The sequence below is a fragment of the Ovis canadensis genome, chromosome 11 (assembly GCF_042477335.2).
Source record: "Ovis canadensis isolate MfBH-ARS-UI-01 breed Bighorn chromosome 11, ARS-UI_OviCan_v2, whole genome shotgun sequence".
Taxonomy (NCBI): domain Eukaryota; kingdom Metazoa; phylum Chordata; class Mammalia; order Artiodactyla; family Bovidae; genus Ovis; species Ovis canadensis.
The window spans coordinates 13,657,099-13,675,944 of record NC_091255.1 but is presented as its reverse complement, the minus strand read 5'-3'; the positions used below and the strand labels follow the sequence as shown (position 1 = coordinate 13,675,944).

The window sequence follows — 18,846 nt, the reverse complement described above, 5'->3', positions numbered from 1 at the left end:
ATGTGAACAGACATTTTCCAAAGAAGATATATTGACAGCTATCAGGAACTTGAAAAGGTGCTAAACACTACTAATCATCAAGGAAATGTAAATTAAAACCACACTGAGATACCACCTCACACATATCATATGCTTATTTTCAAAAAGACAATAAACAACAAGTGTTGGTAAGGATGTAAAGAAAAGGAAAACTCTCACACTGTCAGTGGGATTGTAAATTGTTGCAACCACTTTGGAAATCAGTATGGAGCTTCCTCAAAAAACTGAAACGAGGACTTCCCTAGTGGTCCAACGGTTGGGAGTCTGCCTGCCAATTCAGGGGACACAGGTTCAACTCCCATTACAGGAAGATTCTTTATGCCACAGGGCAACTAAGCCCATGCACTGTAACTACTGAGCCTGAAATCTAGAGCGCAAAGCTTGCATGCTCTGGAGCCTGGGAGCCACAACTACTGAACTGCATGCACTGCGACTACGGAAGCCTGGGTGTTCCAGCACTGGGATCTGCAATAGGAGAAGCCACCACAATGAGAAGCTTAGTACTGCAACCAGAGTAGGCCCTGCTCACCACAATTAGAGAAAGCCTGCACACAGCAACAAAGATCCAGCACAGCCAAAATAAATAAATAATTTTTAAACACTGAAAAGAGAACTACCATACAACCCAGTAATTCTGCTTCTGAGTATTTATCTGAAGAAAAATAAAACACTACTTGAAAAAGATATATGTACCCCTGTTATGTCGCAGAACTATTTTAAAAAGCCAAGATATGGAAACAATCTAAGTGTTCTGTCAATGGATGAACAAATAAAGATATGGTACATATATATAAACATATATATAAACACACACACATGCATATAATGTTTTATATATATATTATTACTCAGCCATGAAAAGAAGAAATCTTGCTATTTATGGCAACATGGATGAACATGAAGGGTATTATGCTAAGTGAAATAACTCAGAAAAAAACCAAATAGCATATGACCTCATTTACATGTTGAACCTAAAAAAGAAACAAACAAAAGGAACAAAATAAAACAGAAACTGACTATACATGCAGAAAGCAAACAGGTGGCTGCCAGAGGGGAGACAGGTGGGGATGGATGCGAAATAGGTGAAGGGGATGAAGACATACAAAGTTCCAAATATATGAAATAAATAAGTCACAGGGACGTAATGTATACATAGAGAATACAGTCAATAACATTGTAACAACATTTACTGTGATGGGTAGTAACTGGTTTTATTGTTGCTATCATTTCATAATGTATAAAACTCATTCTCTATATTATACACCTGAAACTAATATAATAATATAGTTTAATTATAACTTTTAAAAATTATGTTTATAATAATTGAAAACCAAACCAACCAACCAACCACTACACAATTAGACTAAGGTAGCTTTAAAGCAAGAAACATTCTAAAGATGAAGAGATTCAACAACCTGTCAAAATATGACAATTCTAAAATAAAAATAATAATAAAGATTCATGATATGCAAAGCAAAAATTAGAGCCAAATGGAGGAAATTTTAAAGCACCTCTCTCTCAGTAACAGACAATACAATAAAAGGTAACAACAAAAACAACAATAAGTAATGAAAGAGAAAATTTTAAAAGAAAATAGAAAATTGAACCACATGATATGAACTTTGACCTGACACATAGAAAGCACTGCACCCAACAACTGTAAAACATATGTGCTTTTTCACACAATAGAAAACATTCCATAAAACTGACTATATACTGGGTATATGGTCAAAGGATTAATACCACATAGAATATGTCTAAATTAAATATGTCTATGAATACGTCTCTGAATATGGCCCTCTAAATTAAACTAGAAAGCAGTAACCAAAAGGAAACTATAGTATATCACTAGAAAATGTTTAAATCAGTTTGAAATAAGAGTCAGACATATCCACAACAGAAAAATTATATACTGTTGAGCGATTATTAAAATATTACCCATAAAAACTTATGGATATGGGATTTACCTATTGGTCCAGTGGTTAAAAATCTGTCTGCCAATGCAGGGGACAGGGGTTCAAGCCCTGGTCTCAGAAGATCCCACATGCCATGGGGCAAATAAGCCCGTGTGCACAACTACTGAGCCCTTATGCTGCAGCTCCTGAAGCCAATACACCTAGGGGCGGCGCTCTGTAATGAGAAGCCCACGCACCCCAACAAAGAGTAGCCCTGCTCACTGCAGCTAGGGAAAGCCCATGCTCAGCAACAAAGGCCCACCACAGTCAAATATTTAAAGATTAAAAACAACAACAACAACAACACTTGTGGGTGTGAGTACTATGTAAAAATTGTGTTGGGGGTTCCCTGGTGGTCTAGTGGTTAGGATTCATTGCTTTCACTGCAGAGGCCTGGATTTGATTCTTAATTTGGGAACTGAGATCCCATAAGCTGTGTGACGGAACCAAAAAAAAAAAATTGTGCAGTACACCTATAAAATAAAAAGCAGTATCATCACAAATAAGGATTAAAAATCTGAAAAAAATCTATGTTAATATTTTATAAATTTTAGCATCTTGATGAGAGGAAATTTTTTCTAAGAAAATGTGCATCAATAACATTACCCAAGAAAGGAACAAACATTTGAATAAAGCCACCTTAGAAGACATTCTATAGGAAACATCCCCTCTCCTGAAAGATCTAGGCCCCAATCACTTGGCATATGAAACATTTTCAAGCCTTTAAGGAACAGGTAAAGTTTCTATTATTTAAATTTCTTCAGAGGAACTGGAATGACCCATGAACAGCTGACCCATGAACAATGTGAGGGGTTAGGGACAATGATCCTTCACATAGTGGAAAATCTGAGTATGACTTTACAGTAGGCCCTCCACATTTGTGGTTTTGCACCCAACGACTTAACCAACCTTGGATTATGTAGTACTATAGTATATAATACTGAAAAAAAACCCTGTGATTCAGTGGACCTGTACAGTACAAACCTATGTAGTTCAATGGCCAACTGTAAAACTTGCTCATTAAGTAAGATAACGCTAGCTTCTTTTCAAAAATTAAAAATGTTAAATGGCTCAAATACCATGGAAATTAGGTTCTTGCTCAGTTTTGTAGCTCTTATTCAGAAAAAGTAAAAAATTGTGAAAGAGACAAAAGTAATTAACGTCAAATGTCTACCTAGGAAGCTCAAGATAAATAACTGAAAAATAACTGGAATGAGGGAGTTCAATAAAGTGGCATCACACAAAATAGCCATTTAAGAATCAATTTTTATTAATCAATTAGAAAATATAATGGTAAAAAAGTCCCAGTTTCAATAGCATCAAAAACTATAGTGTACCTATTTGACTTAACTTAAATAATCAAGACCACTATGTAGCAAGCTATAATTTCCTCTTTCTAAAACATCAAGAAAGATCTAAATGAATGGAGAAATAAACCATTTCACTTCTCTCAAACCATCCTCTAGATTCAATAAAATCCCAATTAAAAACAGAAAGTCCCAACTGAATTTTCATTACCATAGCACAATGATTCTAAAGATCATGTAGTCAGATAAAAATCAAGAAGCTAGCAAAAGAAGGAAAGACTTGACCTAACAGATAACAACCAACCTAGATCTATTAAGCTAGAGTAATTAAGATAATACTGTACTGGCAGAAAGAAATAGATCAATGGAACAGAGTGATTTGTCTAGAAATATCTGAGTATTCATATGAAATTTAGGACATATTAAAATTTATATTTTAAATTAGTTGCAAAAGTGGAAAAGGATAGTTACTGAATAAATGATAATGCAATAAGGGCAAGTGGTTATTCATTTGAGGTCCAACCTCATGCATAAGCAAAAATTATTTATAAAGAGTATGCTACATATATATACACATATATACTATAAAATGAAAAGATCTTCCTTAATAATGCACCAAAATAAAATATCCATAAAGGAAAGGACTGAAAGATTTGACAATATTAATATCAAAGTTTTATAGAACAAATGACTTATGAAGTTAACAGACTTTACAACTTCTTTTTAGATAAAGCACAAAAATAGCAAAACAGATCTATGTTGTTAGAGGGCCAAAGAGTAGCTTGCTATCTTGACTTGGGGTGGGGAGGGTTAGCACTAGAAAACTAGAAAGGAACACGAGGGTAGAGATATCAGGGTCCCAATAGTTTCTTTAATCCTGTGTGTCTTGATGTGGCTGCTCATTACACAAGGATGGTTCAGACTGTAATATTTTAGAGTTAACACTTAAGATATAAGTACTTTTCTGTAGTAAACTTAAAGATGGGAGTATCATAATGGAATAGTGAGAGAGGAGGATAAAGGAGATCAAGACAAAATTTCACTTTTGATTTGAAATTATCTGTATTTCAAATATTTACCCAGGAAGCATGTTTAATCTCTATAACTTATTTTCTAAAAGATAAGGAAGCATATGTCTATGACACATAACACTTAAGACATGCTGTGCTGTGCTCAGTTATTCAGTCGTGTCCGACTCTTTGTGCCGCCACGGACTGTAGCCCATCAGGCTCCTCTGTCCATGGGGATTCTCCAGGCCAGAATACTGGAGTGAATTGCCATGCCCTTCTCCAGGGAATCTTCTCAATCTAGGGATCAAACCCAGGTCTCCCTCATTGCAGGATTCTTTACTGTCTGAGTCACCAGGGAAGCCCAAGAATACTGGAGTGGGTAGCCTATCCCTTCTCAAGGGGATGTTCCCAACCTAGGAATCGAACTTGGGTCTCCTGCATTACAGGCGGATTCTTTACCAGCTGAGCTAACAGGGAAGCCCATTTAAGACATGACTTAAGTGCAATTAAGACACCTCTATAGGGCATACTCTACCTGTGAATTTAATATGCTGGAAATTTCATGTGCACCAACATTGGCTTCATCCAATTGCAAGCAAAACAAGTTTCTGGCAGTGTGGACAAAATCTAAAACAGAACACATTTCAGTAAGAATACAGTACTTAACCTTATCTAAGTCAACTTTACCTTTCTCTACATGAAGTTAAAGCTATGTGTTATAATAGTTAAAATTTAACTTACTTAAATAGGCTTAATAATAATAACAATAGTAGTAGAAGTAATAATAATAATAGCAGTGAATGTTTCCATAACTGCCTCAAATGCTAGGAATGGCACTTTGTAATTTCATCTCCAGAATTTTCTGAGATAGGTCCTCTAATCCTCTCCATTTTACAATTTGGGGCTAAGATAAGTTAACTTGGCAAATAAGTAGCAAAGCAAGATTCCATTTAAGGTCTGACTGAAAGTCATATGCTCTTGATTGTTATATAACACTGCCTAATGCCCACCTAGCAAACTATAGGTTTCCTGAGACATGGAGTGTGACATGTTCATCTATCTTCAATTTTTTTTAAAAATTTGGCTATTATATATTTAGTTTCCAATGATCTTTTTAACTGCTCCTATTTTATAATATCCTTCTCTTATTTCATGGACAGCTTAGTTTTTTTTTTTTTTTTTATCATTTCTAATATATGGTTTACCTGAAGTTCTCTTTGCTCTTGGAATATTCCTTTTCTGAGTTCCTCTTTTTCTATTTATCTGACACTTTGGGGCTTTACATTTATGTTGAAGGATTTCTCCAAATGTCTGATAACTCCTGGTTTTAAGTTCACATTCAAGAAAAATTAGGCACTAAATCATTGACTGGAAATTTTGTGTGCCTAACTCTCTTTGTCAACTAGTGGGTTTCATTACAGAGCAATCAGGTAGCCAACTATTTTGAGGTCTTGTTCAGTTTCTTTGGAGAAACTCCTACAACTGCTTACCCATAAAGTATAAATATGGTTGCAAATATCACTGAGCAATCTGAGTGTGTGTTGTGAGTGATAATTCACCATACATACCCCTAAATTCCCTAGCTGCTGGCAACTACAGGTCTGGAATCAATCTGGTGTAATTTCTCAAGAGGATAGACTTATTTTCCTCTGCAAGGATAAGGGAGTGGTAGTTGCTGGATTGCTTGAGAGAGGGCAGGGAAAAGCATACCTAATTGCTCTTTACACAGATTCCTAACAACTCTGTTCTAAATGCCCTGCCTACACCCAGCCTTAAGTACCTGATGCTCTCAATTTCTAAACCTTTCCAGGAATTGGCTTGCTCTCTGCTGTGATTCTCCTATCTTTTCAAACTCTTGGGCTTTATATGCCTCTGCTCACTAATTCATTTACTGTTCTCATTTACTTTCTGTCCTTATTCACTGTGGTCATACATGTATTTCTATTTCTTGTTCTTATTATTTTGTGATGATTTTCAAAAGGAGAGGGGATCAAATGTATCTTTTTTATCACTTCAAAACCCCAAATTTCTTTCTTTAGCAATACTGAGGCTTTTAGAATGATACAATGTTGCATCTACTCTATAAAAAAATAATTAAATTCTTAATGTTATCAAGGATACAAAAACCAGTTACATTCAAACATTACTAGTAGCAGAGCAAATATGTGTGTAAACTGTCTCTGAAAAACAATTCATTAGTACATTTGAAAAGTCTAGGCCACTTGTGGGAATTTATCCTAAGAGAAAGAAGAAAAAAGCTATATTAAACATAGAATTATTTATATTATCAGTTAATGAAAAAACATCAAAATTTCCAATAGTGCAAAGTTTAAGATATTAATAATTATATCATATTGGTTGAAAACATTTATGCAACAAATTAAAAACAGAACATAACATGATAGAATAAAATTTTAAAGCTGAAGGATTCTAAGAAAGTTCTCCTTTCTGCTGACTCAGTTAGGCCAATAATTCTGAGTGTTTAGAATACTGTTTAAGGCGTTATGTACATGTTCAGTCACTTCAGTTGTGTCTGACTTTTTGTGACCCCATGGACTGTATATAGCTCTCCAGGCTTCTCTGTCTATGAGATTTTCTAGGCAAGAATACTGGAGTGGGTTGCCAGGCCCTCCTCCAGGGGATCTTCTGACCCAAAGATCAAACCCACGTCTCCTGATTTGCGGGTGGATTATTTACCGCTGAGCCACCAACAAAGTCCCACCATTTAAGGAACTTGACATATTAATAGATGTGGCTTTTGTTTTTCTTTCTTTCCTGCTAAAGAAGAGGCACTCTTAATAAATGTGGGCCACAACAACTCTTCGACCAAGTTTCTGTGATGATGCAACATGATGAACCTAACGTTACCTCCAAAAGACACCATCCCCTTTGGGTCTACTTGCATTTTCTCTCTCAGGGCTTGGTGTTGTTCTTTTGTGGGCTGAATTCCAAGATAATTTAGAGCCTGGAATGGAAATAATGTATGTGAAGTAATTTTTCTAATCTCCAAAGAATAAAACTTCATTACACATTATTTTACAACCCAGTGAAAAGAATCATATCAGGAACAGTGACCATGATCAAAAAAAGTCTAATAACTATTTATGGATTAATTTTCCATAAAAAACTAGCTTCTTGATCTTTCACCACCTCATTTTTCCCCCCGAGGAAAGTTATCACTCTAGTGAGTGTCAAATTTATAAGCATATCCCTAGAACCAAATTCAAACTATTTCTTAGTTTTTAAAAATCTGTGACAAGGAAGAAGAAAAATGCAAGGAAATCCTAATAAATCTGACAGTGTCGACTTTTGTCTGATATCTTGTACTTGAGACCAAAACTAAGGTTGCCAAGAATTGGGTCGAATACAAAATATTCTAATTTTTGGTTTGTTTATGGGCAAGCTTACACAGATAATAAACTAAAAAGCATTCTCTGGAACCCACTTCTCTCTACTGGTCTGTTTTTAGTACCCATCAGTTCAGTTCAGTTCAGTTCAGTCGCTCAGTTGTGTCCGACTCTTTGCGACCCCATGAATCACAGCATGCCAGGCCTCCCTGTCCATCACCAACTCCCGGAGTTCACTCAGACTCACGTCCATCGAGTCTTTGATGCCATCCAGCCATCTCATCCTCTGTCGTCCTCTTCTTCTCCTGCCCCCAATCCCTCCCAGCATCAGAGTCTTTCCCAAGGAGTCAACTCTTTGCATGACGTGGCCAAAGTACTGGAGTTTTAGCTTTAGCATCATTCCTTCCAAAGAAATCCCAGGGCTGATTTCCTTCAGAATGGACTGGTTGGATCTCCTTGCAGTCCAAGGACTCTCAAGAGTCTTCTCCAACACCACCGTTCAAAAGCATGAAGTCTTCGGTGCTCAGCTTTCTTCACAGTTCAACTCTCACATCCATACATGACCACTGGTAGTACCCATAGCTGGTTAAAATTTCAGAGACTGATAATTGTATTACTATTTCAGTGTTCAGTGTCTCCTTGTTCTTTAGTAACAGAACAACAATTTCTAGCTAAAAACATCATCATTTAGCTAAAAGATATTTCCCAGCCTCCTTTTCAGCTTGATGAGGCCATACGACCATGTACTAGTTAAGGAGATGGAAGGCAAACTTGCAGGGAACTTCCAGCAAGTCTTTCAAAAGTAGGGGTAGGTGCTTCTTATCCCTTTTCCTTCTCTCTTTTGTCTTAATTAAAAGAAAGAAGGAAAAAAAAGAATGAAGGAAGGAAAAGAAAGGGGGTAAGAAAGAAAAGATTGCTAGAATTGAAGTAGTTATCTTGGTTCATGAGCTACCTCAATAAAGATGGTAGAGCAGAAAGATACTTAAAGCATGAGGTGCCTCAATGCCAGCCCTGGATTACCTTCTTTCAGGTTTTTTTTTGGTTTAAAGTAAACAAAACTCTAATGGAAATCACTCTTGGTTTATATTCAAAGGTTACATATAGTAAAACATAACTGTAAACTAATGCATAAAATCTAACAAGATGACCTATTATTAGATTCTGGCAAGAACATCAAAACTAAAATGTAGGTAAAAGTTAATACTAGTGATTGCTCTTTATATATTGCTTCCTCCTTTTAAATCTGCTTAGTCATCCATCACTTCATTTACCAAGCATTTATTTAGTGCTTACTATTTGTTATGCACTAAACTAGGCAAAGGGACATATAAACAAGATATAGCCACTACCTACCATCATCTCTATAGTGAAAATAACATATAAATAAATGTAATCAGTGGGTACAGGGTATGCGTGCTTATTTGCTCAGTCATTCCTGACTCTTTGCGAACCCATGGACTGCAGCCAGCCAGACTCTCACAGCAAATAAACTGGTCAACGTATAGATGGCTAGGCATAGCAAGAAAAGGACACAAGAGGCAGGGAAAACATCAGAAGATTTCTTCAAAAGTGATTCTAGATCTTAAGTCAGCATAATCTGCCTGCCCTGTCTACACAGTCATAGCCTTGCATACAGGATAATGATTCTTAACTTTTGATAGTCTTTCCCTTTAATCATAAAAAATATTCTAAAGACAGCAAAAAGGAGGGGGGGGGGGAAGGAAAGGCAATGATACAAAGAACACCTATTTACCTGCTGTCAAATAGACACTCATTGATATCTGCCGATTTAAGAAAGAAACATCATATGCTTGGCTGAAAGCTTTCTCCATTGTTTCTCAGCAGGAACCAGTACCCTAAAGCTAAGGTATCCTTCCTGTCCAGGGTTTGAGGCCACTACATTTAGTCCCTAATAACACGCACTCTGGTATATTTATGATTTCACACAGTATAAGACAAAGAATAGCCTTACAAATTATTTTTATCTTTTACCTCAGTGTTATAGTTTAATAGTGAACATACTGACAAAAATTAAAGTGTGATAACAGCAAATGTTATTAAGAACACAGAAGAATAAAAGTGTGTATATGCTAGTATTGTGCATCAACTGGCACAACCAGTTTGGAGAACAATTTTACAGTATCTAAGAAAGTTAACAGTATATATATCCTATGATGAGGAGACATGTAAAATGTCATTATAAAAAACAGACTGGAGTAATTCTAAAAAGTCCATCAATCAGACAATGGATAATAATAATACATTAATCCAGTTGGACACCATTTAAATTTTTAAAAAGTGAGCTATTTGTTGTTATCACACTTTCATTTTTGTCAGTATGTTGATTATGGAATAGTATGTTGTTTGTTCACTTGTATTCTCCTAACTATTGATACAAGTAAGATTCCTTTATATATTTAATAGCAATGTTTTTGACATAACTTATTTAGAAGTACATTTTAAATTCTCATATATAAAAATTTAGGAAGTATTTTCTTTCTTTTTTTTTTTAGTGAGTCCTAATTTGGTTGCATTCTCCGAACTGTAAAAACCCAAAATGTCCTGAGACATTGCCAGATGTCCCCTGAGGCAAAACACCTGCATCCCTGACCTTAAGAACCACTGCTCCAGAGACAAACACTATTTGTCAACTGGTGTATCAGTTTTCCTGACTCCTCCTATGAATATAGAATCTATATATTTAGAAAAATAAATAATGTATCTTTTTGCCAAAATTAAACTACATACAGTGCTTTCTATTCTATGTCATTGTGTCCAACTCTTTGCAACCCCATGGACTATAGCACGCCGGGCCTCCCAGACCTCACCATCTCCTGAACTTTACCCAAGTTCATGTCCATTGCATCAGTGATGCCATCCAGCCATCTCACCCTGTGACGCCCTCTTCTTCTGCCCTCAGTTTTTTCCAGCATCAGGGACTTTTCAATGTGTCAGTTGTTCGCATTAGAAGACCAAAATACTGGAGTTTCAGCTTCAGCATTAGTCCCTCCAACAAATATTCAGGGTTTATTTCCCTTAAAATTTCCCCCCAAATTGACTGGTTTGATCTCCTTGCTGTCCAATGGACTTTTAGGAGTCCTCTCCAGCACCACAGTTAAAAGGCATCAATTCTTTGGTGTTCTGCCTTCTTTATGGTCCAGCTCTCACAACCGTACATGACCACTGGGAAGACCACTGCCTTGATGATATGGACCTATGTCAGATGAGTAATGTCTTACTTTTCAACATCCTGTCTAGGTTTGTCATAGTTTTCCTGCTAAGAAGCAACATCTTCTGATTTCATGGCTACAGTCACCATCTGCAGTGATGTTATAACCCAAGAGGAAATCTGTCACTACTTCCACACTTTCCCCTTCTCTTTGCCATGAATTAATGGGGCTGGATGCCATGATCAGTTTTTTTTTCCTTTTTTTAGTATTTAGTCTTAAGCTGGTTCTTTCGCTCTCTTCCTTCACCCTCATCAAGAGGTTCCTTAGCTCCTCTTTGCTTTCTGCCATTAGAGAGGTATCGTCTGCATATCTGAGGTTTATGTTTCTCCCACCTATCCTGATTCCAGCTTGTAACTCATGCAGCCTGGCATTTCTCATGATGTACTCAGGTATAGGTTAAATAAATAGGGTGACAGTAGACAACACTGTTGTACTCCTTTCTCAATCTTGAACCAATAAGTCTGGTATTCCCATCTCTTTAAAAGCTTTCCATAGTTTGTTATGATCCACACAGTCAAAGGCTTTAGCATAGCCAATGAAACAGAGGTAAGATGTTTTTCTGGAATTCCCTTGCTTTCTCTATGGTCCAGTGAATGTTGGCAATCTGATTTCTGGTTCCTCTGCCTTTTTTAAACCCAGCTTGGACACCTGGAAGTTCTTGGCTCACAAAATGCTGAAGCCTAGCACACAAGATTTTAAGCATGACCTTACTAGCATGGAAGATGAGTGCATCTGTCTAATGGTTAGCACATTCTTTAGTACTACCCTTCTTGGGAATTGGGATAAGGATTGACCTTTTCCAGTCCTGTGGCCACTGCTGGGTCTTCCAGATTTGCTGACATATTGAGTGTAACACCTTGATGACATCATACTTTAGGGTTCTGAATTGTTCTACTGGAATTCCATCACATCCACTAGCTTTATTAACAGCAGTGATTCCAAAGGCCCACTTGACTTCACTCTCCATAATGTCTGGCTCTGGGTAACTGACCACATGATTGAAGCAATCTGGTTCATTAAGCTCTTTTTTATATAGTTCTTCCGTGTATTATTATCATCTCTTCTTGATCTCTTCAGTGTCTACTAGGTCTCTACCATTTCTGTCCTTTATAGTGCCCATCTTTGGGCAAAATGTTGTCTTGATATTTCTAATTTTCCTGAAGAGATCTCCAGTCTTTCTCCTTATTTATTTATTTTTTCTAGTTTTATGTACTGTTCATTTAATAAGGCCTTCTTGTCTCTCCATGGTATTCTTTGGAACTCTTTGTTTAGTTAGATATACTTTTCCCTTTTCCCTTTTTGTCTTTTTTCAGCTATTTGTAAAGCCACCCCAGATAACTGCTTTGACTTTCTGCTTTTCTTTACCTTTGAGATGGTTTTGTTTGCTGCCTCCTGTACAATATTACATATCTCTGTCCATAGTTCAAAATTATTAAAATACTAGATAGAAAATAACAAATCATGTTGTTTCCACACCTTATTCAAGATTCCACACTGAATCCAGTCACTGAGCAGCTCTAGCTGCATGCAACAAATTCTGACAAATTCTCTTCTCATTTTTATTCTGTTATAAACGTTTTCTAATTTTCCTTGTTATGGCTTCTTAGAAACACTCATCATTTAAAAGTGGACATTTAATTTCCAAATACACGAGATTTTTAAAGTACCTTTGACATTACTTTCTCATTATATGCTTTCTTCTCTGCAATCACCTTCTGCGTTTCTTCAGTTTTTCAACTTTATTGAGACTTTCAATGGCTAAGTCAAAGATCTCTCTTGGTAAATGTCATATTGCACTTAAAAATATGTGGGTTATTTTCAAATACCTTTTGATGTTGATTTCTAATAAAATTCAGACTCTGTATGATATCAATACATTTAGACCATGACATTTTTGCACCTTGTTTTATATCCCTGGGTATGTTAAAATGTCTCATCTCTATAAGAATTTGAATAGAATTCGTATCCTGCCATTGTGTGAAAATATAATAAATCTTAATTATGTTGAATTGGTTCATAGTGCTTTACAGGTCTACTATATCATTCTACTTTCCTGTCTATTCATTCTATTAATTTTTGAGAGTTTGACATTGAAACTCCAACTATTAATAAAAGTTCTAGTTTATCTACTTAAAAGTAATTATAGTATATATTGGAATGATATGTAACTTTGTTCTGCATTTTCTAATTCTCCTGTAAATGTGTTATCATACTTTTACTATTCAAATAACAAAAAAGAAAGAAAAAGAAAAAATAAATTAGAAACTCAATGGTTATGTGAGGTTAGGAGGTGACTGCAAAGAAAGTGAATTAGAGAAACAATGCCTCACTAAAGTCAAATAGTGGGTAATTATGAGCATGTAAGCTGGGAAGAGGCTAATCAGATTTAAAGTGTTATAAGTATATAAGTACCTTTTATTTCTGAAAGAAAGGTAAAGATTCTGATTAACTTAAGACTAAGTTCAAGATGAATGTTAAAATTTTAAGGTAACCAATAAGATTACCAAGAAAAGTCTTAATTTCTGAACATGATGCAGAAGAATAAAAATAAAATGCAAAAATCACTGGCCAAAAAATCAAACATAATCAAACCAAAAAAAATACAGTAAAGATGGGGGGGGGGGGGGAAAGAAGGGATTAAAAAAAGAACAAAGAAAAATTTAAAATTAAGATAGGATAAAGAAGTAAAAATGCATTATAATAAGACTAAGTATAAGGTATATGGAACAATGGGAACACTTCCATAAGACTGGTAGGAATGAAAATCTGTACAATTACTTTAGGAAAAAAATACACCAATTGAACAATTAGTTTCTGAGCATATACTATGAGCCATCTAGGAGATGAGGAAACAGAAGGAAAATTTTAACAGTATCTTAAGCAAAGCTGAAAGTAAACACTTTGATCTTGTGAATATTTTAGCAATCAACTTGTGAAAAGCATATAAGTGATACTCAGCATTTGGAATAGCATTACCTATTGAGGAAAGAGGTATATATGATCAAGAAGAAAGGCACAGGCAATGTCAAAGATTCTCATTCTTACCTGGGTGGTGGGTACATGTGTATTTATTTTATTATTCTTTAAACTTTAGGCATAAAATTCAATCATTCTTGCATATAGTTAATATTTTCATATAAAGAAATAAAAACAATTTTATAAAAATAATGCAAATAAAATATCCATCACAGAAGGTACTCAATCCACAGTGGTTCTTTTTATATTAAGCAATAATAATAATACTGAAAAATGCAATTAACTACAGTGTAAATTGTTCCTGAGCTAAACAGTTACAGATGAAAGTTTTGTCGAAAGTAAAATTTATTCTGGAAGAACACAGCACGTTGGTGAGGGAGGTAAGCTCATAAATTTACACTGGAAGAAATTTGATGGGAGATGAAGATGGCAGAGTAGGAGGACATGGAGCTCACCTCTTTCCACAAGCACATAAAAAATACATTGATATATGGAACAATTCTCAAGGAAAAATAATCGGAAACTGGTATAAGGACCTTCATACACCTGATACTGAAAGAAAGATATGGCTAACTGTGCAGGATAGGAAGAGAAGTGATAGGGTTGGGACCTATGCCTGTGGTTGGGAACTTAGAGCAAAAGAGAGATCACATGGATGGACATTCATCCTGGGAGTGAGTGGGCTGAACCACAGACTGGGTGTCCTAGTCCCGGTCTGGGGAGACACAAGCCCCCACGGGGACTGGGAGAACGGCGAGAATAGAGAGAAAGGCTGGGGAAGCCTAGAGTTCACTCAAGAGGAGTGGGCAGGCACGAGCGCAGGGTGGAGAGAGGCCTGCCCTAGCAGCTGCTGCCTTGCTGTGCTCCTCAGTCCAAGCAGAGAGAACACCCAGTCCCACTCACTCTACGTCACAGCATGTACTGGACCTAGGGCACCCAGGACCTGGGAAAAGACTTGGCTTAGGGATGCAGAGGTGACCTGGGGGTGCAGGCTATAGCCCAGGTAGGCAGTGGCAGTTTGCTCAGGAAGCACCCCAGAAACAGCCCACATTTAGCACGGGGGCAGACTTCCTGCACCTGCCTCACTAAGTATACCGGCTTGAGCTGAGCAAACACCCCAGCCAGGCTCACTCTAAGCCACAGGACAGCACTAGATCTCTGGGGACCACAACCAGGGAAAGGGGCGAACATGGGTTGCATCTGAGCAGAGGTGCTGTTGTCTGCAGAGGCAGACTTAGACCTCTGTAAATATACAGCCCCACTTGCTGCAGGACTTCCCCCGTTTGGGGCAAAGGCCCCAGTGCAAGGAGAAGTAAAAATACATACTAAGGGAAACAGCCAGTTCTAGCCTGACCTTCAGGGATTCTGCTTTGGCAACTTGGGAGCAAATCCTGCCCCTGACAGGGTGGTGACATTCAGTGAGCAGAGAAGTCCCATCTCATATCCTGTGCAGGTTCTAGCTTCTCCATCACCAGCCACACCCTCTACCAGAGTGACAGGTGTCAGGAAACATGTGATAAGCACCCGTATCAAATCCAGCCCTCCCACAAAAGGCACTGGGCACACGCAGTCTGCATAGGGATGCTCTCACATCCCTCAAGATGACAACAGGTACATCTTTCATCTAAATTCACAAAGACAGAGAAAATTAAAATGAAAAGACGGAGGAACTACTCTCAAACGAAAGAGTAAGAGAAAAATCCCTGAAGAAAGTAAATAATGGAACAAATAATTTTCCAGATAAAGATTTTAAAACATTGCTAACTGAATTAGGGAAAATAATTTATCTAAACACAGATCATATGAACAAGGAACTAGAAAATATAAAAAACATACAGTTGAAAACATAATTAATTAAACATCTGCAATTTAAAAACAAAAAAACTCTAGAAGAAATGGATGCAAACTAAATGATACCGAAAAATGCATTTGTGATCTGGAAGATAAAATAATGGAAATCATCCAATCAAAATAGCAGTTAGAAAGGCAAATTTTAAAAAGTAATATATGACATCTTTGGGATAACATTATGTATGCCAATATTCACATTATAGGGTTTCCTATAATGTGAGAAGAGAAGCAAGAGGAAAGAAGGGGATCAAAAGTATATGTGATTAAGTTGTGGCTATAAGACTTCCCAAACTGAAGGAAGGAAGCATTATCTGGGCACAGGCAGCACAGAGGTTCATTAAAAAGATGAACCCAAACATACCTATGGTAAGATATGCCATAATTAAAACGGTGAAAGTTAAAGAGACAGTTCTAAAAGCAGCAAGAAAAAAACAAAGAGTCGTATACAAGGGAATATCCATAAGGCTAACAGTTGATGTTTTTCTAGAAACTTTGCCGGTAAGAAGGGAGTAGCATGTATATTCAAAATGTGGAGACTCTATCCAGCCATATTGCCATGTAGAAAAGGAGAGATGATTTCTCAGACAAGCAAAAACTGAATGAATTCAATAATACCTAATCTACCCTTAAAAAAAGAAATGCTGAAGGATCTTTTCTAAGATGCTTCTAAGGAAGTAAGCATATATAGGAAAGGATAAAGCCCATTAGAAAAGATAGATATATAATAGGGATCACAGTTTACTTAAATAACTTAAATAAGCCAATATATGGATTAAAAGATAAAAAACCATAAAAGCAACTCTATTGTAGATAGTTAAGGGATAAACATTAACATGTAAAATCTGAGATCAAAACCAAAATATGGGGGAGGAGAGAAAAAAATGTAGGTCTTCTAGAACACATCTGAGTTTAAATGCCTTTCAGTTTAAATTAAGTAGATATAACTTTGGGTCAACATACATGAACCCCATGGTAACCACAGAGCAAAAACTTACAAAAGATACACAAAAAATAAATATAAAATAAATCAAGCAAATTACTAAAGAAAATCATCAAACCCCAATGGGAAAAGCAAAAAAACAAATAAACAGAGAAGAACCACAAAAATGACAGAAAAATAAGTAATAAGATGGCAGTACATAATTTCAGTTCAGTTCAGTCACTTAGCTGTGTCCGACTCTTTGCAACTGCATGGACTGCACCACTCTAGGCTTCCCTGTCCATCACCAACTCCTGGAGCCTATCAATAATTACTGTAAATGTCAAGAGAATAAACAGTCCAATCAAAAGACACAGGATGGCAGATTGGATAAAAATACAAAATCCTTCAATACACTGTCTAGAAAAGAATCATTTCAGGGTTAAAGACACATACAGACTGAAAGCGAGGGGATATAAAATAGCTATTCCATGCAAAATGAAAACGAGAAGTGGTAACAGTATGTATATCAGACAAAACAGACTTTAAAAGAAAGGTTATTACAAAACACAAAGAAGAACATTGTTAAGTCGCTTGCTCAGTTGTGTCCGACTCTTTTGCGACCCCATGGACTGCAGCCCACCAGGCTCCTCCATCCATGGGATTCTCCAGGCAAGAATACTGGAGTGGATTGCCATTTCCTTCTGCAGGGGATCTTCCCAACCCAGAGATCAAACCCAGGTCTCCCACACTGCAGGCAGATGCTTTGACCTCTGAGCCACCAGAGAAGCCCTATGTAATAATAAAAGGATCAATATAAGAAGATATTACACTCATTAACATATGCACCTAATAAAGGGTGGCTGTCAAGGAGGCCTTACAAATAGCTGTGAAAAGAAGAGAAGTGAAAAGCAAAGGAGAAAAGGAAAGATATAGGCATCTGAATGCAGAGTTCCAAAGGATAGCAAGGAGAGATAAGAACGCCTTCCCCAGTGATCAATGCAAAGAAATAGAGGAAAACAACAGAAAGGGAAAGACTAGAGATCTCTTCAAGAAAATAAGAGATCCCAAGGGAACATTTCATGCAAAGATGGGCTCGATAAAGGACAGAAATGGTATGGACCTAACAGAAGCAGAGGATATTAAGAACAGGTGGCAAGAATACACAGAAGAACTGTACAAAAAAGATCTTCACAACCCAGATAATCACGATGGTGTGATCACTCACTTAGAGCCAGACATCCTGGAATATGAAGTCAAGTGGGCCTCAGAAAGCATCAGTACGAACAAAGCTAGTAGAGGTGATGGAATTCCAGTTGAGCTCTTTCAAATCCTGTAAGATGATGCTGTGAAAGTGCTGCACTCAATATGCCAGCAAATTTGGAAAACTCAGCAGTGGCCACAGGACTGGAAAAGGTCAGTTTTCATTCCAATCCCAAAGAAAGGCAATGCCAAAGAAGGCTCAAACTACCGCACAATTGCACTCATCTCATACACTAGTAAAGTAATGCTCAAAATTCTCCAAGCCAGGCTTCAGCAATATGTGAACCGTGAACTTCCAGATGTTCAAGCTGGTTTTAGAAAAGGCAGAGGAACCAGAGATCAAATTGCCAACATCTGCTGGATCATCGAAAAAGCAAGAGAGTTCCAGAAAAACATCTATTTCTGCCTTATTGACTATGCCAAAGCCTTTGACTGTGTGTATCACAATGAACTGTGGAAAATTCTGAAAGAGATGGGAATACCAGACCACCTGACCTGCCTCTTGAGAAACCTATATGCAGGTCAGAAAGCAACAGTTAGAACTGGACATAGAACAGACTGGTTCCAAATAGGAAAAGGAGTACATCAAGGCTGTATATTGTCACCCTGCTTATTTAACTTATATGCAGAATACATCATGAGAAACGCTGGGCTGGAAGAAGCACAAGGTGGAATCAAGATTGCTGGGAGAAATATCAATAACCTCAGATATGCAGATGACACCACCCTTATGGCAGAAAGTGAAGAGGAACTAAAAAGCCTGTTGATGAAAGTGAAAGTGGAGAGCGAAAAAGTTGGCTTAAAGCTCAACATTCAGAAAATGAAGATCATGGCATCTGGTCCCATCAGTTTATGGCAAATAGATGGGAAAATAGTGGAAACAGTGTCAGATTTTATTTTGGGGGGCTCCAAAATCACTGCAGATGGTGATGGCAGCCATGAAATTAAA

The 18,846-nt window shown here is 36.9% G+C and overlaps 1 protein-coding gene across 5 annotated transcripts in view; it reads right to left on the bottom strand.

Annotated features, from left to right (window-relative positions):
* The window catches only part of STXBP4 (syntaxin binding protein 4), a 228,147-nt gene that overhangs the window by 143,332 nt on the left and 65,969 nt on the right, over nucleotides 1–18,846 (bottom strand). For all 5 annotated transcript variants that reach the window (XM_069602516.1, XM_069602518.1, XM_069602520.1 and 2 more), the window contains exons 10-11: nucleotides 7,180–7,276; nucleotides 4,847–4,938 (exon numbers count right to left, since the gene is read on the bottom strand). In XM_069602516.1, the coding sequence (XP_069458617.1) occupies nucleotides 4,847–4,938; nucleotides 7,180–7,276 (189 nt within the window). The remainder of the gene's footprint in view (nucleotides 1–4,846; nucleotides 4,939–7,179; nucleotides 7,277–18,846) is intronic.